The sequence below is a fragment of the Neoarius graeffei genome, chromosome 2 (assembly GCF_027579695.1).
Source record: "Neoarius graeffei isolate fNeoGra1 chromosome 2, fNeoGra1.pri, whole genome shotgun sequence".
In the NCBI taxonomy this organism is placed as follows: Eukaryota; Metazoa; Chordata; class Actinopteri; order Siluriformes; family Ariidae; genus Neoarius; species Neoarius graeffei.
The window spans coordinates 106435790-106463413 of record NC_083570.1 but is presented as its reverse complement, the minus strand read 5'-3'; the positions used below and the strand labels follow the sequence as shown (position 1 = coordinate 106463413).

At 41.1% G+C, this 27624-nt stretch overlaps 1 protein-coding gene across 1 annotated transcript; it reads left to right on the top strand.

The window, feature by feature from the left end:
• Window positions 1–419: 419 nt before the first annotated feature.
• Window positions 420–27380, top strand: lingo4a (leucine rich repeat and Ig domain containing 4a). The gene is made up of 2 exons (XM_060904386.1): window positions 420–464; window positions 25524–27380. Exons 1-2 carry the CDS (start codon window positions 420–422, stop codon window positions 27378–27380), a joined length of 1902 nt encoding a protein of 633 aa, XP_060760369.1.
• The last annotated feature ends 244 nt before the right edge of the window (window positions 27381–27624 follow it).

Sequence of the window (27624 nt, the reverse complement as noted above, 5' to 3'; positions counted from 1 at the left end):
CATCATAAGTATGGTAAAATACTAAAATTACACTATGAGTTTAAGTTATTGTTTTATCAACTTTCATAATATTATGTATTTTAAGAAACAGTGAAAAATAATAAATAAGAAAATCTTCAATTTTATTGCTCAATGTGAAACATAGTATCAAATAACTGTATATTTAGTCTATAATTTGGAAATTGGAACAGTCTTGACAACCCAACTTCAATATTTTTTAAACATTCCAATCCAAAGAAAACAGTCTTATGAATTTGGACCAGCAATTCAAGCATCTCCCATAATTCAATTTCAGTTTTACCTTTCAGCATCAATCTAACATAACTTGGTTTAAAATTTGGTCTCCCAGTGAAGCTGGTTTGGCATTGACTTGGATACCAAATCTGGCCACTGGGAGACCATTTGGTCTCCCAGTAACTATGTTAAAATATGCTCTGAGTTTCCTGCTGGTTTATGAGGATGAGGTTAGAGATAGATTGTGTTGGTGCAGACTATCTAATTGCATTCATTAGATAGCTGCATTAATAATTATGTCAATGGAAGTTCCTCACAGATATAGTAAGACATATTCTGTGTGTGTATGTGTGTTAGGGTGCATCAGCTGCCCCCTAAAAATGAGAAGTTCCTCCGATCATGATGTATTTTTGTTTTTATGTTCCTTTTGGTAAGAAAACACATTGGGTGAAATATTTTGACAAAATTCAAAAGTTTAATGGTGGCACCAGGAGCTCAGTTATGGAAAAAGCTGCTATTTTATGACTTTTATGACAAAATTTCGATCACTTTTCATGAAACATTATGGCACCTTATAGAGTATACCAAATATCTTAGATACACATTTTTAGTACATATTCTAAATATATTATCAAGCACAGTTTGAGTTTTAGCTGTTCATTGAATCATTGTTCAACTACTTTTAAACAATACAAATGTATTATGAATCACATTAATGCTTCTCAATCCCTTGCAAAGGTTCTTAACATGATCTCTGGCTCACAAGAAATCAATAAATGGAGTCCAACATTGTGATTCAAACCTTCCCTTGTCAAAATGTTTTTTAGAATTCTATAGAAACTCTATAGAAAATCCTATAGAAACCCCTCTTTCTATACAATCTCTATAGAACGCTATAGAACTAATACTCTATAGAAAATAGTTTCTATAGAAGTTGTATAGAAATAGTATAAATTCTATAGAAGTTGTACTCTATAGAAAACAGCTTCTATAGAATCTCAACAGAATTCTATATAAATAGTAGTCTATAGAAAACGATTTCTATAGAATTGATACAGAGTTCTATAGAAGCTCTACTTTATTAGGGCCAACAGAATTTTATAAATTTCATAATGGTTATTTCCATAAAAACACAATTTGGTGGATTTTAAAGACCCACAGAAATTCCAGTCTGAGACAAAAGGCCTTGCATCCAAAGAACAACTTTAGTACTTATCTCCAATAAAAATGTTCTTTATTTCATTTACTTTATCTCACATAATAACACTTCTGATCAACAACTCAATTGATCCAAATGTAAATTACAGTTTAAGACATAATTTAATAAATGTACTTCCAAAATAAACGCTGATATACGCTATACATTAATTTTCAGTCAAGCTCAATGGCATTTGGAAGAAGTGAAACAAACGTCTTTCTTTGTATTTTCATGTAAATATACTTATTTGCTAAATCAGATAAATTACATGCTATCAATTCATTAGTGATTTCAACCTCTCTAATTTGATGCCCCTTAACTTTATATATACCTGTATTTAATTGAAACATTATTCGAAACGTCGAAATATACAGTACAATTCTTTTTTACAGTTACATATATCATCTTCACATTCATTTTTACACACTGCAACCACTAACTGCAGGGTCCCAATCCGACCATCTCTTAAGTGAAAGCAGGAATTATTTCTTTCTTGTTTCTTATGCTTTAACTGTTCAGATACGAAATATAAACCATTCTCAAGAACCAATCGTTCTGTTGACTTTCTATAGGAATTCTATAAGATTTCTATGTATAATCTCTATAAAATTTCTATTAAAACTCTATAAAATTTCTATTAAAACTATAAAGTTTCTACAAAAAGTCTATAAAAATTCTATAAAATTTCATTTAGAAATTTTATAGAATTTTTATAGATTTTTTTCTATAGAAATCTATAGAAAATTTTACCAAGGGTTACGCGAAAACATAAAATAAGCGTTTTTTGGGAAAAAATGAACCTCATGGTGCCACCATTAGACTTTTGAATATGGTCAAAAAATTTTACAGGATGTCTTTATTGGTGAAAAGGAACACCCAAACAAAAATGCATCAGATTCTATGAAAGTGAGGGCAACTGATGCACCCTAGTGTGTGTGTGTGTGTGTGTGTGTGTGTGTGTGTGCGCAAGCAAGCAAAAGCGCAAATTTGCCAGGTTCATAGTCACTGCGTAGAAATTTCTAGATGAAGTAATGGCAGGATTCTACAGTCCTGTTAATGAGGAAGAGAATAAAGATATAAATGCATGATTTAAAAAAAAATCCATTATGATCCGAAATTAATACCCAATCTCGTGCGCATACTCGGATTTCGGTCGGGGGAGCGCGCTAACGTGTCCAAACCCTTGGACCTGTTTGGTGCCAAACACCGGATTGTGTCGGATCTTTCATGGTGGCTCAGGAGTCGTCCCGGGACCGTGAATCCCCTCCAGCACCCGTGTGTCCGCGCGCGCCTCAGACGCACCAACGCGTCATGAGAGTAAAACAATAACGGAGTGGGCACGAGACACGAAGGACGTCCGAGTTTTGCGCAAGCGGTTTGCAGACAAGTGTTTAAGGCAGCTGATGCGCACTCTCCGGTAAGTTGCCCTTACTCATAATATGGTTATATTTTGTTCACCTACTCTGGCCAGTCACTTATTCCTCATGCTATATAGCACAAAACCTAAACCATTAGGCTTTACTACTACTATGGTGGTGTAGTGGTTAGCACTGGTGCCTCACAGCAAGGACCAGGGACGTGCACAGGATTATAGAGGGGCAGGGGCTCAAAGTCAGAAAAAGGGCAGCAAGTGCATGATTTTTTTTTTCCCGGTTCTTTCCCCATCTCATCTCATCTCATCATCTCTAGCCGCTTTATCCTGTTCTACAGGGTCGCAGCCAAGCTGGAGCCTATCCCAGCTGACTACGGGCGAAAGGCAGGGTACACTCTGGACAAGTCGCCAGGTCATCACAGGGCTGACACATAGACACAGACAACCATTCACACTCACATTCACACCTACGCTCAATTTAGAGTCACCAGTTAACCTAACCTGCATGTCTTTGGACTGTGGGGGAAACCGGAGCACCCGGAGGAAACCCACGCAGACACGGGGAGAACATGCAAACTCCACACAGAAAGGCCCTCGCCGGCCACGGGGCTCGAACCCGGACCTTCTTGCTGTGAGGCGACAGCGCTAACCACTACACCACCGTGCCGCCCCCGGTCCTTTCCAAAATATGGAAATGTAGAATTAAAATTAACGTACTAATAGGAAGGTAAGTACTTAGCTATGTGTCCTGTGTTGGTGAAAGCGATATGCAATTGCCATTTCTTTTCTCATCTCATCTCATTATCTCTAGCCGCTTTATCCTTCTACAGGGTCGCAGGCAAGCTGGAGCCTATCCCAGCTGACTACGGGCGAAAGGCGGGGTACAGCCTGGACAAGTCGCCAGGTCATCACAGGGCTGACACATAGACACAGACAACCATTCACACTCACATTCACACCTACAGTCAATTTAGAGCCACCAGTTAACCTAACCTGCATGTCTTTGGACTGTGGGGGAAACCGGAGCACCCGGAGGAAACCCACGCGGACACGGGGAGAACATGCAAACTCCACACAGAAAGGCCCTCGCCGGCCACGGGGCTCGAACCCGGACCTTCTTGCTGTGAGGCGATAGCGCTAACCACTACACCACCGTGCCGCCTTCCAAAATATGGAAATTAAATGTAGAATTAAAATTAACGTACTAATAGGAAGGTAAGTACTTAGCTACAGTATGTGTCCTGTGTTGGTGAAAGCGATATGCAATTGCCATTTCTTTTGTGTCAGCAAAATTGTCGCTCACATTATCATAGGCTTGGAAGACATGCAAAGCAATAAAACACCGGTGCATTATTAGGCTTTTTTATTGTTAAAGATTTAACATTGAACAGTGAAACCTGAACTTTGAACAAATAAGTAAATTGCCTAATGGACAAAATGATAAAAATCAGTCCTTCCTTTCATAAAGGTAGAAGCCTAACATTCCAGGGGCCTTAAAGCAGTAACCTTCTGGGGGCCATGTCCCTGTAGATACTAATGACCTCATTGTGATTTATGGGTATGTCTTTTTCAATCGAGAGGAGAAGGAGATCAGAGAGCCTCTCTTCTTTTCATAGGCTTCTGAGTACATTTTTCACAAGCTTTAGCTTGGAGAAAGACCTCTCCACTATAAGCATGCACAGTAGTAGCAGAGACAATAAACTTTAGATCTGTATCTCGGACTTGTAGCCTAAATCAGACCTGTAGTGAGGTAAATATGATCCACCATGAACAAGGTGAATTTTATTTTGAAATTTAATGCGGCATTTTATTTTGTATTTTATACTCGATTTCCTGTACCATGCAAGCTTCTCTGTGCTGCTCGATGCGCCGTACTCCGACGTCCAGCAAAAATAGAAACTGACACATAACATTTGTTTTTTTCTGAAACATAACCCACATTTGATTTGAGCACGTTGTGGAAGAGGTCGACGACTAGTTATATATACAAGAGGAGAATGTAAGCTTCCCGACGATATATGATACTTGCATGTAGACCGAAGCACGGCCGAGGCAATCGATTGTGAACAGTAACAGGTCAGGTCACGTCAGTTAACAAGCAGATTATTAAACTACAGAGACTTAAATTACTCGCACAAATGTCAGTAGCCCTACAAGCGCCCAAATGTCATGTACATACAGTTTGAAAGGGCGAACTGTTAGACCATAACTCACATGTTCAAGCTGCCTCACTGTCGCGTCTCCTCTGTTATCATTGTGGCAGCACAGCGGCTTCTTCCCTCTCACTCCCGTCCACGCGCCCCCTCTCTCTGGCCACACTCGAGCGGAGCAGCAATGGACAGAGAAGCGGCAGCTCAACGCACACAACGACCCTGTATTACAAGAAAATTGGTAGATTGCCATGGAGTTTTTGTACCGCCGTTGTTTTAAACTTCTAACAGGACTGTATTATTTATTATTAGGATTATTATTATTATTTTAAAAGGGCAACATTTAATTCGAGGCAAAAAGGGCAGGGGCTCAAGCACCCCTAAAGCCCTATGTGTGCACATGCCTGGCAAGGAGGTTCTGGGTTTGAGCCCAGTGGAGTTTGCATGTTCTCCCCATGTCTGTATCACGGGCGATTGCTCTAAGACAACGAGGGAGGCTCAGCCTCCTCTAAAAATGACGAACATCGTGTAGGATGAATTGCGCTAGGCTTATGTTATAGCCGACCTTATAACATTGCTATTTCAGATCCAGAATCATATAAATATATGTGCTCAACCCAACTACAGTGCGAAATCATTCCGTTATAACTTTCCCCAGTTCGCCTAATGTGTGCGTGAGTTTTTCCCCCTCGTGACAGCGCGATGCAGCCCAGCCTCAGTGGATTGGGAGCTCTGTGCTTGTCAATCTCAAAATGCAAGACGATTATTGGACAAATACTGCGAAAATGCCCGCCCACAGAGTCTCACGGACTCCCAGCCTCAGTGGACTTCAATGGCATTTGGGAGCTATGCGCTTTTCAATATCAAAATGCAAGACGGTTATTGGACAAATACTGCGAAAATGCCTGCCCACGGACTCCGAGCCTCACATGGGAGGGACATGGCAGTTTCCGCGAGGAGACTGGTGATTGGTGAAAGCGGCCGGATATTTTCTTTGATTGACAGCTCGTTTCAACTATAGACAGGCAGCGGTACAGTGTTGCCAGATTGGGCGGTTTTAAGTGCATTTTTGGTGGGTTTTGGACATATTTTGGGCTGGATAACGTCAGCAGTATCTGGCAACATCAGTTCAGTCCCATGCGGATTCGCAAGTGCTGTGGTGTATTGTAAGAGATCAGCTTACATTTCGATTTCATTCATTACATACAGTTTCTACCAGCTTTTTTAGTTTGTATATATTTTCATTGTAAATAAAGTGTAAATATAGTGTTGTCAAGTTTGCTATCTTAGTTCCAGAAATTTCGTTTATTTGAGTGACTGAACTTGAACTTGAGGGGGCTAGTCAGCTAGCAAGAAAGCTGCGCACGGAGGCCAAGCATTGCTGATTTAATTTTGGCAAAGCCATTTGCCAGTCTTCCTTTCGAGGAAAAAATTAAAATTAAAGAGCAGGGTAGACCAACGCCTCAAATTGACTTGGTGAAAAAGGTAGGGAATAATACTCGTTCCTTTCAGCTCTCCTGGTACGAGAAAGTGAATTGGCTAACAGCAAGTGACCCACATCAACAACAGTAAATAGGCTACTTTAGTAATATGTCATGGATGGATCAAAAATATAGAATCTATTTAAAATGTTTATGCTGAGTATATTATATTGGAATATATGTTTTTCTGGATATGAATTAAACACAGCTACAATTTGGAAAACATTTTTAAACAAAAACACAGCCGAGGTCAATTTTTAAACAACATGCTACAATTTTAAAATATGAAATGTTAAAATATACCCCCCCCCAACACCACCATCATGTATATTGGACAGTAGGCTAATGGGCCAAAAGAACCTGTTATTTCACAGTTTGTGACCCTGCCAACAATCAGCCAGATCAGAGGCAAGAGTATGGGCAAAACTGATGTGTTTTTTCTTTTTTCTTTTAAAATCTGGAAATATCGTAATCGACCAGCCTCCCCTGTTTGAAAGACTACCAGCCGCCACTGGTCTGTATGGGTTTCCTCCGGGTTCCCCCAAAGACATGCATCGCTTTATCGCGTCGCTCCTGTGGAGGACGGCCCCATGAGGACAGTTGAGGGTCACACCTGGAGGACTCTCTGGACTCTTACAGTAATGCTTTTATGGCTGAGGACTACAGTTGACTTGCTAACTTTAGAACTGCAGTTGTCATGAACAGTTTTGCACTCAAGTTTCCATCAATGAAGAGTTACAACATCAATGAAACTGTCTTCATGTTAAAACTGTTAATGTTATAGTCATGCTGTCTGTTGTTGCCCAAATGAGGATGGGTTCCCTTTTGAGTCTGGTTCCTCTCGAGGTTTCTTCCTCATGTCGTCTGAGGGAGTTTTTCCTTGCAACCGTCGCCACAGGCTTGCTCATTGGGGATAGATTAGGGACAAAATTAGCTCATGTCTTAAGTCGTTCAAATTCTGTAAAGCTGCTTTGCGACACTTTTTATTGCTAAAAGCGCTATACAAATAAACTTGACTTGACTTGACATGCAGGTTAGGCTAATTGGTGGCTCTAAACTGACCGTGAGTGTGAATGGTTTTGTGTCTCTACGTGTCAACCCTGCGATGATCTGGAGACTTGTCCAGGGTGTACCCCGCCTCTCGCCCATAGTCAGCTGGGATAGGCTCCAGCTTGCCCATGACCCTGCACAGGATAAGCAGTTATGGATAACGGATGGCATGATAAGGTATTCCTTAATCTCCACTGGCTTCTATGTAGGCAATGAGGTAGGTGAGAAGTGGTATGAGAACACACAAGAGCAAGTGATGGATGATAAAGGTAAAGTGAAGATTCTGTGGGATTTCAGTTTTCAGACAGCCCGAGTACTTGAACACCATAGGCTTGGCTTGGTGCTTTACAAGAACAGGCAGCAAGAATCTCTGATTATAGATGTAGCCATCCTGAGTTATCATGATAGTGCAGCCAAGCAGACTGAGAAAATAACGGCTTTGGGGATTACCAGAGTCGAAGGTGAAGATCATCCCTGTAATCATTGGGGCTTTGGGATCAGTCCCAATGAAACTGAAGACCTATCTTGACATGCTTGATGTTAAATATGATATTAAAACCTTGCAAAAGTCAGCACTGCTTGGAACAGCACACATATTGCGGAAAGTGCTGTCTGTCTGAGTTCCTTGGTGCGACTTGACAGACAGCAGAAAAATACCAGTACAAACTGACCAATCCAAAAAATGATGTACTGTGCGATGTAGAAATAATAATAATAATAATAATAATAATAATAATAATAATAATAATAATCTGAAACAGCACTTTGCATCCAGGCTTTTGATCAAACTTCACCCCAATCTATAATGAGTAATGTTTAAGAAAGCTTTACTTAATACAGTTAGTGAATTAGATACACAAGACTTAATTAAACATTATTCACTGTAGCAAGGAGATAATTTTTAAAAAGTGCTGCCTGAATTAATATACAGTACTGTCCAAAACTCTTGGCACCCCTATTATTTTTCAAACAAACTTTGTTATAGATTTCTATTTTATGACTTCTGCATTGGGCGGCACGGTGGCGTAGTGGTTAGCACTGTTGCTTCACAGCAAGAAGGTCCGGGTTCGAGCCCCGTGGCCAGCGAGGGCCTTTCTGTGCGGAGTTTACATGTTGTCCGCGTGGGTTTCCTCTGGGTGCTCTGGTTTCCCCCACAGTCCAAAGACATGCAGGTTAGGTTAACTGGTGACTCTAAATTGACCGTAGGTGTGAGTGGGAATGGTTGTCTGTGTGTCAGCCCTGTGATGACCTGGCGACTTGTCCAGGATGTACCCCACCTTTTGCCCGTAGTCAGCTGGGATAGGCTCCAGCTTGCCTGCGACCCTGTAGAACAGGATAAAGCGGCTAGAGATAATGAGATGAGATGAGACTTCTGCATTGTCCAGTCAGTACAAAAACATTTTAGAGTTCCAAACATTCATTTTCTCATCTCATTATCTCTAGCCACTTTATCCTGTTCTACAGGGTCGCAGGCAAGCTGGAGCCTATCCCAGCTGACTACGGGCGAAAGGCAGGGTACACCCTGGACAAGTCGCCAGGTCATCACAGGGCTGACACATAGACACAGACAACCATTCACACTCACATTCACACCTACGGTCAATTTAGAGTCACCAGTTAACCTAACCTGCATGTCTTTGGGAGAAACCGGAGCACCCGGAGGAAACACACGGGGAGAACATGCAAACTCTGCACAGAAGGGCCCTCGCCGGCCACGGGGCTCGAACCCAGACCTTCTTGCTGTGAGGCGACAGCGCTAACCACTACACCACCGTGCCGCCCCCATTCATTTTCCAGCACAAAATTAAATGTTACAGAAGAAAAAAAATGTATCTGAGCAGCATATTCCATAAGAGAGCACTTTTCAGATTAAAAAAGAAAACATAATGAAGGCTATTGGGTTTTGGTGCAAAATGAAGAAGCGAATGTGACAGTCAAAGTGTCCAGAAGAACTGTGGCTGGTTCTGTAAGATGCTCAGTAAAACCTACAGCTCATTTCCGCATAAAACTGCACTCATTGGACCTGAGACTACTATTTACTTTAAAGCAAATGGTCGTCTCACACCAAATATTGACTTTGTTTAATTTATTATGGCTTACTGATTACTGTTTATAGAATTTTTTAAAATGTTGAAACATTTCATTTCATTATTTTTAAGCCATTTTTGGCACCATTTCTTTACATGTACCTCAGACTTTTGCACAGTACTGTACATAAATCATATTCTTCTGGAAGATCTTTATCCTGGTTAAGGTTATGGTTGATCCAGAACACCTCTGAGGAACACTGGGTGCAACAGAGGAATACACCCTAGAAAGGACGCCAGTCCATCGCAGGGCATCATGTGTGGCAATTAATTGAAGGTAAAATAAGTTTTCCTTAATAGGAATGCATCCTCTTTAACATTGCACTCTATACCAAAGGATCTGAAACTAACTGAATTGGTTTCCTTGGGAGAATTTAAATCAGTTTTAAAGGGTATGGAAGATGGCTCAATGGGTACATGCTGCTGTGTAGATAATTGCTATTTTTTCCAAATCTTTTTATATTGTTATTCTAATTGAATTGTATCTAGTTATTGTTGTCTGTTTGCTTGTTGAAAGTTTGTATGCTGCCCTCTTGGCCCGGTCTCTCTTTTAAAAAGAGATTTTTAATCTCAGTGAGACTTTACCTGGTTATATAAAGGTTAAATGGTTATAATAAAAAAAATAATAAAACTCATGCACATGCACATTCACACTTTAGAGCAGTTTAGCGTTGTCAAACTACCTACCGGCATTATGTATGGAACTGTGATTTTCATTTCATTTAGTTACACTGGTGCAAATAACAAGCCAACTATTATACTGATTATTGAGTTCTTATAGTTATTTGTTTGTTTAAATGGACACCTGACTTGAAATGGTTTCAATTTAAACCTCAATAACCCTAAAACAAGAAGCCTGTAAATAATGTCATGGATCTACTGTTATGTCACTGAAAAATTCAGGTATAAAAATCTTTATGGCTTTAATAAATAACACAATATTACTGTATAAACGTTCATGAAATAAGATGTTCATGAAATAAATCAGTACTAAAATGAAATTTATTTCACAGTTAAATGGGTTCCTGGCTACAAAACATTTAAGAATTACTTATCCACTTCTTACTGCAGTCACAAAATACAACTCTGGAAAAAATTAAGAGACCACTGCAAAATTATCAGTTTCTCTGGTCTTACTATTTATAGGTATGTGTTTGAGAAACATGAATAAAACATTTTGTCTTATTCCATAAACTACTGACAACATTTCCTCCCAATTCCACATAAAATTATTGTCACTTCGAGCATTTAACTGCAGAAAATGACAGCTGGTCAAAATAAAAAAAGATGATGCATTTTCAGACCTTGAATAATGCATAGAAATCAAGATCGTATTCAATTTTAAATAACACAATACCAATGTTTGAACTTAGGATGAGTTCAGAAATCAATACATGGTGGAACAATCCTGACATTTAATCACAGTTTTCATGTGTCTTGGCATGCTCTCTACCAGTCAGCTCAGCTTTATTTGATGGTTTGTGACCATCCATCTTCCTCTTGATCACATCCCAGAGGTTTTCAGTGGGGTTCAGGTCTGGAGATTGGGCTGGCCATGACAGGGTCTGGTGGTCATCTATCCACACCTTGATTGACCTGGCTGTGTAGCATGGAGCATTGCCCTGCTGGAAAACCCAATCCTCAGAGTTGGGGAACATTGTCAGAGCAGAAGGAAGCAAGTTTTCTTCCAGGATAACTTTGTACATAGCTTGATTCATGTGTCCTTCACAAACAAAAATCTGCCCCATTCCAGACTTGCTGAAGAACCCCCAGATCATCACTGATCATTCATCAAATTTCACAATGGGTGCAAAACACTGTGGCTTGTCAGCCTCTCCAGGTCTCGGTCTAACCCTTAGATGACCAGGTGACAGGAAAAGCTTAAAACTGGACTCATCAGAGAAGATGGCCTTACTCCAGTCCTCTATGCATGAATTCAACCCCACCTGGATGAGCCTCTTTTGAACCGTCTTTGCCATGCACTTAACCCCAGCTCCCATTTGCCATTCTTTTTGTAGATTACTTGATGTCATCCTATGGTTGTTGAGTGACATTTGAAGGAGTTGATGATTATCCTGGTCAGTGGAGAATCGTTTTCGCCCTCTACCAGTCTGTAACTTTGTTGTCCCCAATGCATGCTGCTTGACCTTGTTCTTATGAACTGCCATCTTTGAAATTTTGAGGATGGAAGCAACCTGATGCTTACTGTCTCCCTGTGCCAGTAAAGCCAGAATTGAATCCTTCTTTTTCTCACTCAAAACTTTTATTTTTAACTTTTTTTTGGCATGATGAATAGATATTTTTGTATTCCAATTAAATTTAAGGTACTACTAGCATTGCTTTTGCCATCCAAACTGGCCTTATTTCAAGAGGATAGTGATGACCACAGCCGTGGTTTTTATACTTTTCCTTGTTAAATAACATTTGGTTCAGGTGGTCACCTAATCAGTACCTCATTCAGTAAAATGAGGCGAGCTTGTGTTGGAATTCCAGCACACACACTGGAATGAAATGGCTGTCATACATAGAGATGCTGATTTAAGAAAAAACTGAAGTGGTTGCTTAATTTTTTTCCAGAACTGTATGTCATTCCTTTGTAGTAGGTTTGCAACAGGAACAGCCCAATTATGTAATTCCAAACTCAAAAGTCATTATTCCCCTGTAAAGTCTATATGTTGCTTATAAATATGGAACATTATGACTATAATTGGAATAATTGTTGTAACATCTTAATGAAGGATTAGAAATAAAGATGCTGGGTTATAGCTGTTTAGATCAGGGAGTTGGTCGATGTGACCCAAGTTGGATTTACAGTATAATGGCTAACTTGGCATGTTTTTTGGAGATGCAGCCCTGAGATTAAACAGGCATGTTGCTTCAAGGTTCCTTTTCTGGAAGTTTCCATTGTGCCTGTTGAGACAAAAGGGCAAGCAGAAAGTACAAGCGCAAGAATGTAAGGGTTTGTTCACAGTCAGTTTATAATTTGGTTGAACCTTTGGAAATTATGTATTTTTGTGATGATTTTATACAGGCAATAATGTTTTTATCTCTGCCAGCTTTGTTGGAAGAGGTTATGTTTTCACCTCCGTTTGTTTGTGTTTGTTTGTTTGTCTGTTCCCAACATAACTCAAAAAGTAGTGAACAGATTTTGATGAAATTTTGAGGAAAGGTGGGCCATGGGCCAAGGAACATTGATTAGATTTTGACGCATATCCAGGTATGTGGCTGTGGCAGTGGGGGTACCAAGTGGTCTTCTAGTTAACATTTCATTTGGCTTAATAGCCAGTGATAGCCTGCTGACGAAATGCAATCTTGCATTTGTGATGGGAAAATGAGACTGAGGTTGGCTTCTTGTAAAAAAAAAAAAAGAAAAAGAAAAAAAGACTATTTTTTTTTTGTAAAAATATTGTCAACATGGGCGGCACAGTGGTGTAGTGGTTAGCATTGTCGCCTCACAGCAAGAAGGTCCGGGTTCGAGCCCCGTGGCCGGCGAGGGCCTTTCTGTGCAGACTTTGCATGTTCTCCCCGTGTCCGCATAGGTTTCCTCCGGGTGCTCCGGTTTCCCCCACAGTCCAAAGACATGCAGGTTAGGTTAACTGGTGACTCTAAATTGAGCGTAGGTGTGAATGTGAGTGTGAATGGTTGTCTGTGTCTATGTGTCAGCCCTGTGATGACCTGGCGACTTGTCCAGGGTGTACCCCGCCTTTCGCCCGTAGTCAGCTGGGATAGGCTCCAGTTTGCCTGCGACCCTGTAGAAGGATAAAGCGGCTAGAGATAATGAGATGAGATGAGATTGTCAGCATTGGATTACATTACTAGCAGAATGGTAGATCACAGACATAAAACACTACCTCAGGTAGGCTACCTGGGGTAGTGTTTGAGATCAACCAATCAGAGCATGTGCCATAAATAACTCTGCGTACTACATCACACCGCAGGAAAACTGAGCATTTGTCCATCTGTCAAATTTGGACATCATTTGTCAAAGGTGATAGAATATTTTTTTTTTCATAGACATTGTTCCTGGTTGTTCGGAAGTGGAACAGCTTGTAAGAAATCACGACATAAGAATGCCAAATTAATTGACTTTGCCTCTAATATTATCTGAAATGACAAATGCCAACTATTGATCACAGTTTATGATGAAGTCATTACGCACTGCCAAAACGTTATAAGCGAACATATTTCTTCCTAGATCCATATTAAATATTATATTATCGTTCAGTTATCTAAATTTTTTTTGTCGATGCTGCTGGGAGCCGTGTTGAGCGAACTTTGATAAATCAAGGGTATAGTTAAATATAAGACACCTACAGTTATTTTGTATATCCAGTTTACTGTAGCAAGGGCAACAGCCTTATTTTTCTTTTTTGGGGGCTTAAGAACTTCTAAGGTCAACCCAAATCAGTAGCCTATCTTGCTAAACATCTATGTACATACAGTGGTGCTTGAAAGTTTGTGAACCCTTTAGAACTGTCTATATTTCTGCATAAATATGACCTAAAACAACATCAGATTTTCACACAAGTCCTAAAAGTAGATAAAGAGAACCCAGTTAAACAAATGAGACAAAAATATTATACTTGGTCATTTATTTATTGAGGAAAATGATCCAATATTACATATCTGTGAGTGGCAAAAGTATGTGAACATTTGCTTTCAGTATCTGGTGTGACCCCCTTGTGCAGCAATAACTGCAACTAAACATTTCTGGTAACTGTTGATCAGTCCTGCACACCTGCTTGGATGAATTTTAGCCCATTCCTCCGTACAGAACAGCTTCAACTCTGGGATGTTGGTGGGTTTCCTCACATGAACTGCTCACTTCAGGTCCTTCCACAACATTTCGATTGGATTAAGGTCAGGACTTTGACTTGGCCATTCCAAAACATTAACTTTATTCTTCTTTAACCATTCTTTGGTAGAACAACTTGTGTGCTTAGGGTCGTTGTCTTGCTGCATGACCCACCTTCTCTTAAGATTCAGTTCATGGACAGATGTCCTGACATTTTCCTTTAGAATTCGCTGGTATAATTCAGAATTCATTGTTCCATCAATGATGGCAAGCCGTCCTGGCCCAGATGCAGCAAAACAGGCCCAAACCATGATACTACCACCACCATGTTTCACAAATGGGATAAGGTTTGTATGCTGGAATGCAGTGTTTTCCTTTCTCCAAACATAACACTTCTTATTTAAACCAAAAAGTTCTATTTTAGTCTTATCCGTCCACAAAACATTTTCCCAACAGCCTTCTGGCTTGTCCACGTGATCTTTAGCAAACTGCAGATGAGCAGCAATGTTCTTTTTGCAGAGCAGTGGCTTTCTCTTTGCAACCCTGACATGCACACCATTGTTGTTCAGTGTTCTCCTGATGGTGGACTCATGAACATTAACATTAGCCAATGTGAGAGAGGCCTTCAGTTGCTTAGAAGTTACTCTGGGGTCCTTTGTGACCTCGCCGACTATTACATGCCTTGCTTTTGGAGTGATCTTTGTTGGTCGACCACTCCTGGGGAGGGTAACAATGGTCTTGAATTTCCTCCATTTATACGCAATCTGTCTGACTGTGGATTGGTGGAGTCCAAACTCTTTAGAGATGGTTTTGTAACCTTTTCCAGTCTGATGAGCATCAACAATGCTTTTTCTGAGGTCCTCAGAAATCTCCTTTGTTCATGCCATGATACACTTCAACAAACATGTGTTGTGAAGATCAGACTTTGATAGATCCCTGTTCTTTAAATAAAACAGGGTGCCCACTCACACCTGATTGTCATCCCATTGATTGAAAACACCTGACTCTAATTTCACCTTCAAATTAACTGCTAATCCTAGAGGTTCACATACTTTTGCCACTCACAGATATGTAATAGGCGGCACGGTGGTGTAGTGGTTAGCGCTGTCGCCTCACAGCAAGAAGGTCCTGGGTTCGAGCCCCGTGGCCGGCGAGGGCCTTTCTGTGCGGAGTTTGCATGTTCTCCCCGTGTCTGCGTGGGTTTCCTCCGGGTACTCCGGTTTCCCCCACAGTCCAAAGACATGCAGGTTAGGTTAACTGGTGACTCTAAATTGACCGTAGGTGTGAATGTGAGTGTGAATGGTTGTCTGTGTCTATGTGTCAGCCCTGTGATGACCTGGCGACTTGTCCAGGGTGTACCCCGCCTTTCGCCCGTAGTCAGCTGGGATAGGCTCCAGCTTGCCTGAGACCCTGTAGAAGGATAAAGCGGCTAGAGATAATGAGATGAGATGAGATATGTAATATTGTATCATTTTCCTCAATAAATAAATGACCAAGTATAATATTTTTGTCTCATTTGTTTAACTGGGTTCTCTTTATCTACTTTTAGGACTTGTGTGAAAATCTGATGATGTTTTAGGTCATATTTATGCAAAAATGTAGAAAATTCTAAAGGGTTCAATAACTTTCAAGCACCACTGTAGTACATGATTATAAAATTGAATTAAGAAAAATACATAGATATATAATTATCAAACATTTTATTTTAACATCAACACATTGTCACATGAAATACTACCGACAACAGCTTTTGATATTGTTGAATCAATACATAAATTATCTATGAAATTTATTTGTATTTTTATTTACACTTTCACTGTTTTTTAAAATTCAAACCTAAGACATTCTAAGTTCGGTTTTCCCACGGTGTGATGTAGTATGCAGAATTATTTATGGCACATGCTCTGATTGGTTGACCTCAAATACTACCTCAGGTAGCCTTTCTCAAAGTGTTTTCTGTCTGTGATCTACTGTGCTGCTACATTACGACATAATTAGCATTAAGTTAATTAACTTTGGGCTGGAATTAAGTTAATTCTCATCCTGCATTTGATATTTCTCACTTATGATTTCAAAATATACATGGGTATGATCATGTTTTAGTTGAGTCATGCTGCTTTTACTCTTGGGTGTCTACAGCCCAGAAATCTCATCTCATTATCTCTAGCCGCTTTATCCTGTTCTACAGGGTCGCAGGCAAGCTGGAGCCTATCCCAGCTGACTACGGGCGAAAGGCGGGGTACACCCTGGACAAGTCGCCAGGTCATCACAGGGCTGACACATAGACACAGACAACCATTCACACTCACATTCACACCTACGGTCAATTTAGAGTCACCAGTTAACCTAACCTGCATGTCTTTGGACTGTGGGGGAAACCGGAGCACCCGGAGGAAACCCACGCGGACACGGGGAGAACATGCAAACTCCGCACAGAAAGGCCCTCGCCGGCCACGGGGCTCGAACCCGGACCTTCTTGCTGTGAGGCGACAGCGCAAACCACTACACCACGGTGCTGCCCCAGCCCAGAAATGTTAATATTAAAACGAACTCTGTGAGCTTGTCAGCCAGAAACTTTCTATTTTTTATGTCCCTTTGGGTGCTCTGTACACTACACACTATTCAAGGTTTATACTCAACCAACTTTTTAATAGTAGCATTTTCTCTCAAAATGTTTGACACTAGGCGGCACGGTGGTGTAGTGGTTAGCGCTGTCGCCTCACAGCAAGAAGGTCCTGGGTTCGAGCCCCGTGGCTGGTGAGGTCCTTTCTGTGTGGAGTTTGCATGTTCTCCCCGTGTCCGCGTGGGTTTCCTCCGGGTGCTCCGGTTTCCCCCACAGTCCAAAGACATGCAGGTTAGGTTAACTGGTGACTCTAAATTGAGCGTAGGTGTGAATGTGAGTGTGAATGGTTGTCTGTGTCTATGTGTCAGCCCTGTGATGACCTGGCGACTTGTCCAGGGTGTACCCTGCCTTTCGCCCGTAGTCAGCTGGGATAGGCTCCAGCTTGCCTGCGACCCTGTAGAAGGATAAAGCGGCTGGAGATAATGAGATGAGATGTTTGACACTACTAATACAATATTATAAATAAATTCAAACAAATCAAGAACTTAAAGAAAAATAATGCAATTATGTCTCCAAGATCTCATATTTAGGGAAAAAAAGTGTTGCAAGTTGAGGTTGGACCCATATATGGTCTCTTCACCTAAAACTATGGGGCACTTTCAACACAAATGAGACAGACGTTTTTTCAGACAATCGATATACAGGGTGTTTCAAAAAATATTATTTGATATTACAACCCCGATTCCAAAAAAGTTGGGACAAAGTACAAATTGTAAATAAAAATGGAATGCAATAATTTACAAATCTCAAAAACTGATATTGTATTCACAATAGAACATAGACAACATATCAAATGTCGAAAGTGAGACATTTTGAAATTTCATGCCAAATATTGGCTCATTTGAAATTTCATGACAGCAACACATCTCAAAAAAGTTGGGACAGGGGCAATAAGAGGCTGGAAAAGTTAAAGGTACAAAAAAGGAACAGCTGGAGGACCAAATTGCAACTCATTAGGTCAATTGACAATAGGTCATTAACATGACTGGGTATAAAAAGAGCATCTTGGAGTGGCAGCGGCTCTCAGAAGTAAAGATGGGAAGAGGATCACCAATCCCCCTAATTCTGCGCCAACAAATAGTGGAGCAATATCAGAAAGGAGTTCGACAGTGTAAAATTGCAAAGAGTTTGAACAGATCATCATCTACAGTGCATAATATCAACAAAAGATTCAGAGAATCTGGAAGAATCTCTGTGCGTAAGGGTCAAGGCCGGAAAACCATACTGGGTGCCCGTGATCTTCGGGCCCTTAGACGGCAGTGCATCACATACAGGCATGCTTCTGTATTGGAAATCACAAAATGGGCTCAGGAATATTTCCAGAGAACATTATCTGTGAACACAATTCACCGTGCCATCCGCCGTTGCCTATAGTTCAAAGAAGAAGCCGTATCTAAACACGATCCAGAAGCGCAGACGTCTTCTCTGGGCCGAGGCTCATTTAAAATGGACTGTGGCAAAGTGGAAAACTGTTCTGTGGTCAGACGAATCAAAATGTGAAGTTCTTTATGGAAATCAGGGACGCCGTGTCATTCGGACTAAAGAGGAGAAGGACGACCCAAGTTGTTATCAGTGCTCAGTTCAGAAGCCTGCATCTCTGATGGTATGGGGTTGCATTAGTGCGTGTGGCATGGGCAGCTTACACATCTGGAAAGACACCATCAATGCTGAAAGGTATATCCAGGTTCTAGAGCAACATATGCTCCCATCCAGACGACGTCTCTTTCAGGGAAGACCTTGCATTTTCCAACATGACAATGCCAAACCACATACTGCATCAATTACAGCATCATGGCTGTGTAGAAGAAGGGTCCGGGTACTGAACTGGCCAGCCTGCAGTCCAGATCTTTCACCCATAGAAAACATTTGGCGCATCATAAAACGAAAGATACGACAAAAAAGACCTAAGACAGTTGAGCAACTAGAATCCTACATTAGACAAGAATGGGTTAACATTCCTATCCCTAAACTTGAGCAACTTGTCTCCTCAGTCCCCAGACGTTTACAGACTGTTGTAAAGAGAAAAGGGGATGTCTCACAGTGGGAAACATGGCCTTGTCCCAACTTTTTTGAGATGTGTTGTTGTCATGAAATTTAAAATCACCTAATTTTTCTCTTTAAATGATACATTTTCTCAGTTTAAACATTTGATGTGTCATCTATGTTCTATTCTGAGTAAAATATGGAATTTTGAAACTTCCACATCATTGCATTCCATTTTTATTTACAATTTGTACTTTGTCCCAACTTTTTTGGAATCGGGGTTGTATTTGAGATGCAAATATCCCAGAAACTACATAGTCTAGGCAAATGAAAGTGAACAGGCTTAATGTTGAGCAATATAAGATTTATTCCTCAAAATTTGAATCAGAAATTCAAAGGTATGTGGATTCCATGAATGATTTCACAAGTCGGTAGTCCAGCTCCTGCCAAACATGCTGCAGCATGTCTTTGGTAACAGTCTTTTCTGGTAACAGTGCATTTTTAGAGAATTCTCTCATAAATGCACACTGCACAGTCTTGTTCAACTGTGTTTGAGCGTATTCTAACACACAAAATGCCTTTTCTTTTCCAGTGAATGGCATGTCTATACCTAAAACAAAAAAAACATTAAACATAAAATTTTGACCTGTTTCCACACATGCTGTTAAAATTTGAGGTCAGTTGAATAAGAACTGGCAAAGTTATTAGATTGTGAAACGATATCAAATTTTTTTGAAACACCGGCTATACACTCACTGGCCACTTTCATAGGAATGTGTTCTTGATTCCAAGAGCCCTGTTCTTGGCTGCAGGAGTGGAACCCAGTGTGGTCTTCTGCTGTTGCATGCTGAGACCCTTTTCTGCTCACCATGGTTGTAAAGAGTTATTATGAGTTACTATATCCTTCCTGGCAGCTCGAACCCATCTGTCCATTTTCCTCTGACCTCTCTTATCAAAAAGGCGGTTGTTTCCACCCACAGAACTGTCGCTCACTCTATGTTTTTTGTTTTTCACACCATTCTGTGTAAACTCTAGAGACTGTTGTGTGTGAAAACCCCAGGAGATCAGTAGTCTCTGAAATACTCAAACCAGTCCATCGGACTCAAACCAACACCCATGCCACAGTGAAAGAAAATCACACTTTGAGATCACAAATTTTCCCATTCTCATGTTTGAAGTGAACATTGACTGAAGCTCTTGATTTGTATCTGTGTGATTTTATGTATTGTGCTGCTGTCAAGGGATCGGCTGATTAACGAACTGCCTAAAACAGCAGGTGGATGGGTGAACCGAATAAAAAAGTGCCAGCGAGTGTATAATGGATATAATATGAAGACAATGAATACATAAAAAGCACAATAAAAAAAAGTCAGTTTTGCACACAACAGGGTTAGAACTATAATGAATTCAGAAATAACTCTATCCATTTTCTGTAGCTGCTTATCCTGTCCTACAGGGTCGCAGGCAAGCTGGAGCCTATCCCAGCTGACTACGGGCAAAAGGCGGGGTACACCCTGGACAAGTCGCCAGGTCATCACAGGGCTGACACATAGACACAGACAACCATTCACACTCACATTCACACCTACGGTCAATTTAGAGTCACCAGTTAACCTAACCTGCATGTCTTTTGGACTGTGGGGGAAACCGGGGCACCCAGAGGAAACCCACGCGGACAGCATGCAAACTCCACACAGAAAGGCCCTCGCCGGCCGCTGGGCTCGAACCCAGAACCTTCTTGCTGTGAGGCGACAGCGCTAACCACTACACCACTCCCAAAATAACTCTGATGCTCACATTTATAAGTTGCTCATAAGCTCATAAGACCCTGGTGATACAAGTGCCCTTTCTGACTGTATAGTATACAGTTATAGAAGGGAAATTATTAATAAATCACACTATCCAGTGTCACCCAGATAAGGATGGGTTCCCTTTTGAGTCTGGTTCCTCTCACAATTTCTTCCTCATGTCATCTCAGAATTTTTCCTTCCCAGCGTCACCTCTGGCTTCCTCATGAGGGATAGATTTATAAATTAAAAATGTATCTCTGGAATTTATATATTTCTGTAAAGCAGCTTCATGACAATAAAGTGCCAGACATTTACTGTAAGTAATATTTTTGTTTAGGGTTTTAAGACATTAATTCTGTTATCGAATATCAACACACAGCTCATATTCAAGTTCATGGCTTAGTGTGGAACTGAATACTTTGGGTGAAGGGCTCTCTTATTATCGTTGTTGTTGTTGTTATTATTATTGTTGCCATTGAATTAAATTTAAACCAATAGAATATCACACATCACTGTTGGGAGATTTTCTGCACAGATATAACCAAACAATGTGCTCAGTTAGTGTTTTGTGCATGCACGTATGAATAATTTACTTACACACACACACACTCCTACTGGCCAAATTCTGGCTTTTCTATGTATTAGATAACTGCCAAGCTGCCAACCGCAGTTACGCAAAAGGAACTGCAGGAGTCCCGGGTTCTCACACAGAGATCCTCGCCTGATCCCAATCCTACACCTGCTACTCTTCACACACAAGTTTCACCCATGGGGTTCAGCTGCTGGTGTAAACAAGAAAATGGCGTTATGTATCGGCCTTTTATTCACTATAATGTCAATAATTCCCAAAAATACAGTGTTCCTTTTTTTTTTTTTGCTTCAACTATAGCACCACAGAGCGTCCTACCCTGAAAATCAGATCATAGATTTGAATCCAATAACATTCAATTACAATCTTAACAATCTTTAACATTGAAATGGCACACATTACAAGACAGGTGTTTGATCCATACATACAGTGGGTACGGAAAGTATTCAGACCCCTTTAAATTTTTTACTCTTTGTTTCATTGCAGGCATTTGCTAAAATCAAAAAAGTTCATTTTATTTCTCATTAATGTACACTCAGCACCCCATCTTGACAGAAAAAAAACAGAAATGTAGAAATTTTTGCAAATTTATTAAAAAAGAAAAACTGAAATATCACATGGTCATAAGTATTCAGACCCTTTGCTGTGACACTCATATTTAACTCACATGCTGTCCATTTCTTCTGATCCTCCTTGAGATGGTTCTACTCCTTCATTGGAGTCCAGCTGTGTTTAATTAAACTGATTGGACTTGATTAGGAAAGGCACACACCTGTCTATATAAGACCTTACAGCTCACAATGCATGTCAGAGCAAATGAGAATCATGAGGTCGAAGGAACTGCCCAAGGAGCTCAGAGACAGAATTGTGGCAAGGCATAGATCTGGCCAAGGTTACAAAAGAATTTCTGCAGCACTCAAGGTTCCTAAGAGCACAGTGGCCTCCATAATCCTTAAATGGAAGAAGTTTGGGATGACCAGAACTCTTCCTAGACCTGGCCGTCCAGCCAAATTGAGCAATCGTGGGAGAAGAGCCTTGGTGAGAGAGGTAAAGAAGAACCCAAAGATCACTGTGGCTGAGCTCCAGAGATGCAGTAGGGAGATGGAAGAAAGTTCCACAAAGTCAACTATCACTGCAGCCCTCCACCAGTCAGGGCTTTATGGCAGAGTGGCCCAACGGAAGCCTCTCCTCAGTGCAAGACATATGAAAGCCCGCATAGAGTTTGCCAAAAAACACATGAAGGACTCCCAGACTATGAGAAATAAGATTCTCTGGTCTGATGAGATGAAGATTGAACTTTCTGGCATTAATTCTAAGCGGTACATGTGGAGAAAACCAGGCACTGCTCATCACCTGCCCAATACAATCCCAACAGTGAAACATGGTGGTGGCAGCATCATGCTATGGGGGTGTTTTTCAGCTGCAGGGACAGGACGACTGGTTGCAATTGAAGGAAAGATGAATGCGGCCAAGTACAGAGATATCCTGGAAGAAAACCTCTTCCAGAGTGCTCAGGACCTCAGACTGGGCCGAAGGTTCACCTTCCAACAAGACAATGACCCTAAGCACACAGCTAAAATAACAAAGGAGTGGCTTCGGAACAACTCTCTGACCATTCTTGACTGGCCCAGCCAGAGCCCTGACCTAAACCCAATTGAGCATCTCTGGAGAGACCTGAAAATGGCTGTCCACCAATGTTCACCATCCAACCTGACGGAACTGGAGAGGATCTGCAAGGAAGAATGGCAGAGGATCCCCAAATCCAGGTGTGAAAAACTTGTTGCATCATTCCCAAGAAGACTCATGGCTGTACTAGCTCAAAAGGGTGCTTCTACTCAATACTGAGCAAAGGGTCTGAATACTTATGACGATGTTGATATTTCAGTTTTTCTTTTTTAATAAATTTGCAAAAATTTCTACATTTCTGTTTTTTTCTGTCAAGATGGGGTGCTGAGTGTACATTAATGAGAAATAAAATTATTATTTTTTTTATTTTAGCAAATGGCTGCAATGAAACAAAGAGTGAAAAATTTAAAGGGGTCTGAATACTTTCCGTACCCACTGTACATTTATATCTTTACCTTATTTTATCCAATTTATCCCATCTAGCAAATAAAAATTAAAAAGTTGCTATGCCTACCTGGCCCTCATGATCTTTGTTAATCTAAACAAGATAATAGTAACAGAATGCAAAAACGATGACAAAGAAGAAATCTTTTATTTATCTCTCTCTCTCTCTCTCTCTCTCTCTCTCTCTCTCACACACACACACACACACACACACATACACACACACACACACACACACACATATAAAATTTTCTTTGAATATCCCAGCTTCCCAATGTTCCTGGAGCAGAAAGAGTTAAGGGTCTTGCTCAAGGACCCAATATTGGCAGCACAGTCTAACAAACCATTCAGTCACAGTTTTATACAGTGTCTTGCAAAAGTATTCATCCCTTTTGGAGTTTGTCCTGTTTTGTTGCATTATAAGATGAAATTAAAATGGATTTTTGGAGGGTTAGCACCATTTGATTTACACATCATGCCTACCACTTTAAAGGTTCAAATTGTTGTTTTATTGTGACACAAACAGTAATTAAGATGAAAAAACAGAAATCTGGAGTGTGCATAGGTATTCGACCCCCTTTTATATGAAACCCCTAAATAAGAGCTGCTCCAACCAATTCACTTCATAAGTAAAATAATTAGTTGATTAAGATCCACCTGTGTGCAATCAAAGTGTCACATGATCTGTCACATGTCTGTATAAATCAACCTGTTGTGGAAGGGCCCTGACTCTGCAACACTACTAAGCAAGCAACATGAAAATCAAGGAGCACTCCAAACAGGTCAGAGACAAAGTTGTGGAGAAGTATAGATCAGGGTTGGATTATAAAAAATATCCCAAACTTTGAATATCCCAGGGAGCACTATTAAATCCATTATAGCAAAATGGAAAGAATATGGCACCACTACAAACCTGACAAGAGAAGGCCGTCCACCAAATCTCACAGACCAGGCAGAGAGGGCATTCATCAGAGATGCGACAAAGACACCAAAGAGAACACTGAAGGAGCTGCAAAGATCCACAGCGGAGATGGGAGTATCTGTCCATAGGACCACTTTAAGCCATACACTCCACAGAATGGGGCTTTATGGAAGAGTGGCCAGAAAAAAGAAAACAATAAGAAAACACATTTGGAGTTTGACCAACAGCACGTGGCAGACTCCTCAAACACATGGAAGAAGATTCTCTGGTCAAATGAGACTAAAATTAGTCTTTTTGGCCATCGTGGGAAATGCCATGTGTGGCGCAAACCCATCACCCTGAGAACACCATTCCTACAGTGAAGCATGGTGGTGACAGCATCATGCTGTAGGGATATTTTTCATCTGCAAGGACAAAAAAGCTGGTCAGGATTGAAGGAAAGATGGATGGCACTAAATACAGGGCAATTCTGGAGGAGAACCTGCTTGAGCCAGCCACAGGTTTGAGACCGGGATGAAAGTTCACGTTCCAGCAGGACAATGACCCTAAACATACTGCTAAAGCTACGCTGGAGTGGTTTAAAGGGATACATTTAAATGTCTTGGAACAGCCTAGTCAAAGCCCAGACCTCAATCCAATTGAGAATCTGTGGCATAACTTGAAGATTGCTGTACACCAATGCAACCCATCAAACTTGAAGGTGTTGGAGCAATTTTGCCTTGAGGAATGGGCAAAAATCCCAGTGGCTAGATGTGCTAAGCTAATAGAGATATACCACAAGAGACTTGCAGCTGTAATTGCAGCAAAAGGTGGCTCTACAAAGTATTGACTTTGAGGGGATGAATACCTATGCACACTCCAGATTTCTGTTTTTTCATCATAATTATTGTTTGTGTCACAATAAAACAACAATTTGCACCTTTAAAGTGGTAGGCATGTTGTGTAAATCAAATGGTGCTAACCCCCCCCCCAAATCCATTTTAATTCCAGCCTGTAATGTGACAAAACAGGACAAACACCAAGGGGGATGAATACTTTTGCAAGACACTGTATAATGAGCATTTATGTTTAATCAATTGTACAAGGACAGTAAAGGATAAATTGTGGCAATTGTAATCATTTTAGAAAAACACAATCCCCACAATAATCACTGGTTTCCACTCTCCTCTCTTGTTGTAGGTGGAACTCCAGATGTTTGGGGAAGCTGCTGATTGGTGGATGGTGTGTTGGTGGGTGGCACAACTGTGCATAGTAGGCGTGTCAGTAGAAGGAATCCCACCTTGGCCCTGCCCTCAGAATTGTATGTGCTTACATGAGTCTCTCAAGGTCAACTGTTCCTCAAGTCATTTAAACTCTGTTCCAGAGGGCATCCATAAAGACACACAAAGCCTAATTCTGGCCAGTAATCTCCTTAAGTCACTTGGAAAACATCAGTTCTCTGACCTGGAACAGCTTCAGGAACTGGATTTGAGTGAAAACATGCTGTCAGTGATTGAAGTGCAAGCATTCTCTGGCCTTCAAAACCTTCTCATTCTGAGGATTTCCCAAAATCGGCTTAAGATCATTCTAGTCGGAGTGTTCTCTGGACTTCAGAATCTCCGTCTGCTTGACATCAGCAAGAATGAAATCCTTGTCTTTCTCAATGACATGTTTTTTGAGATGCCGTCTCTACAGACGTTGGAAGTGAATGAGAATGATCTTGTGTTCATCTCAAACCGTGCCTTCACTGGCCTAATATACCTTCAGGAACTTAACCTGGATGGCTATAACCTTACTTCAGTCCCAACTGAGGCACTATCGCAGCTTCCCAGGCTGGTGCGGCTCCGTTTCTGTCACACCGGTATCACAGTGCTACCCAACAATTCATTTAGGACTCTGACTCAACTCAGGGAGCTGACAGTGTCACACTGGTACAGGCTGAATACACTCTTACCTAATAGCTTGAATGGACTCAACCTCACCTCTCTGACACTCAGCCACTGCAATCTGAGCTCTGTGCCCTATGCTTCTTTGCATCATCTGGTCTATCTACTCTACTTGGACCTGTCGTACAACCCTATCACCTCCATCCAGCCAAATTTGCTCAGAGACCTTCTATGGCTGCAAGAATTCCATTTGGTTGGTGGGAATCTGCAGAGGGTGGAACCAGGTGCTTTCCGTGGCCTTGTTCATGTTTGGCTAGTCAATGTATCATTAAATCAGTTGTCAACACTGGAAGAAACTGTGTTCCAATCAGTAGGGTCACTTCAGGTACTTCGGCTGGATGGGAACCCGCTTGCTTGTGACTGCAGACTATTTTGGGTACTCCAACGACATCTGCATCTAAATGCTGATGGGCAGCCACCTAGCTGTGCCTCACCTGTAGAGGTGCAAGGTAGAACGTTCCAGGAGTTCATGGAGTCTGAGCTTCCAGTGTTGTTTATTTGTAAACCAGCACGTATTCTAAACCGCAAGCCACAGAAATTGCATGTGAACGAGGGCCAAACAGTCTTGTTCCTTTGCCAAGTGGATGGAGACCCCTCCCCCTCTGTCATCTGGGTGAGCCCTCAGAGGACACTTCTGTCCACCACAGGTCGGATTCATGTGCTGTCCAATGGAACCCTTGAGGTTCGTTATGTCCAAGTGCAAGACAGTGGCACCTACTACTGCTTTGCATCCAATGTGGCAGGGAATGACACTATGTCTGTCAGTCTGTGGGTGCGAAGTTTTGTCAATTCCTCATCTCAGAACCGCTCTGCCCAATTCTTTCTTGATGGGTGGAGTTTTACGTCCACCCATCCACCAGTAAACGGCTCGTATGATTCTCAGCCATTTCCATTTGACTTGAAGACACTGTTGGTTGCAGTAACAATGGGCTTCCTGTCATTCCTGAGCTCTGTGGTGGTTTGCTTTATATTCATGTTCTTCTGGAGTCAGAGCAGAGGGCAGATCAAACACACAGCCACAATTGATTTTGTACCTCACAGTACAGGAGGAGGAACTGGGGGAGGACGGACCAGAATGGAGACTGGCAGGTTTACCATGAAGCTCATCTGATGCCTGAAGCTAGAACAAAACTGCCTGATGAAGTGTCTAGGAATTGCAAACCCCCCTCCCCCCAAAAAAAAAAGAAAAAAAAGAAAAGAAACCCAAAAAACTTTCATATGAATGCATCAAGCCATACTAAGAGGTAAATATAGTCTTCCGATGTTGATCTGGACCATTACTGATTGTAAAAAAAAAAAGTTATTATGCATAAAGTTTCACTGAAACATATATTAGCAAATGCTGTCAGGTGATG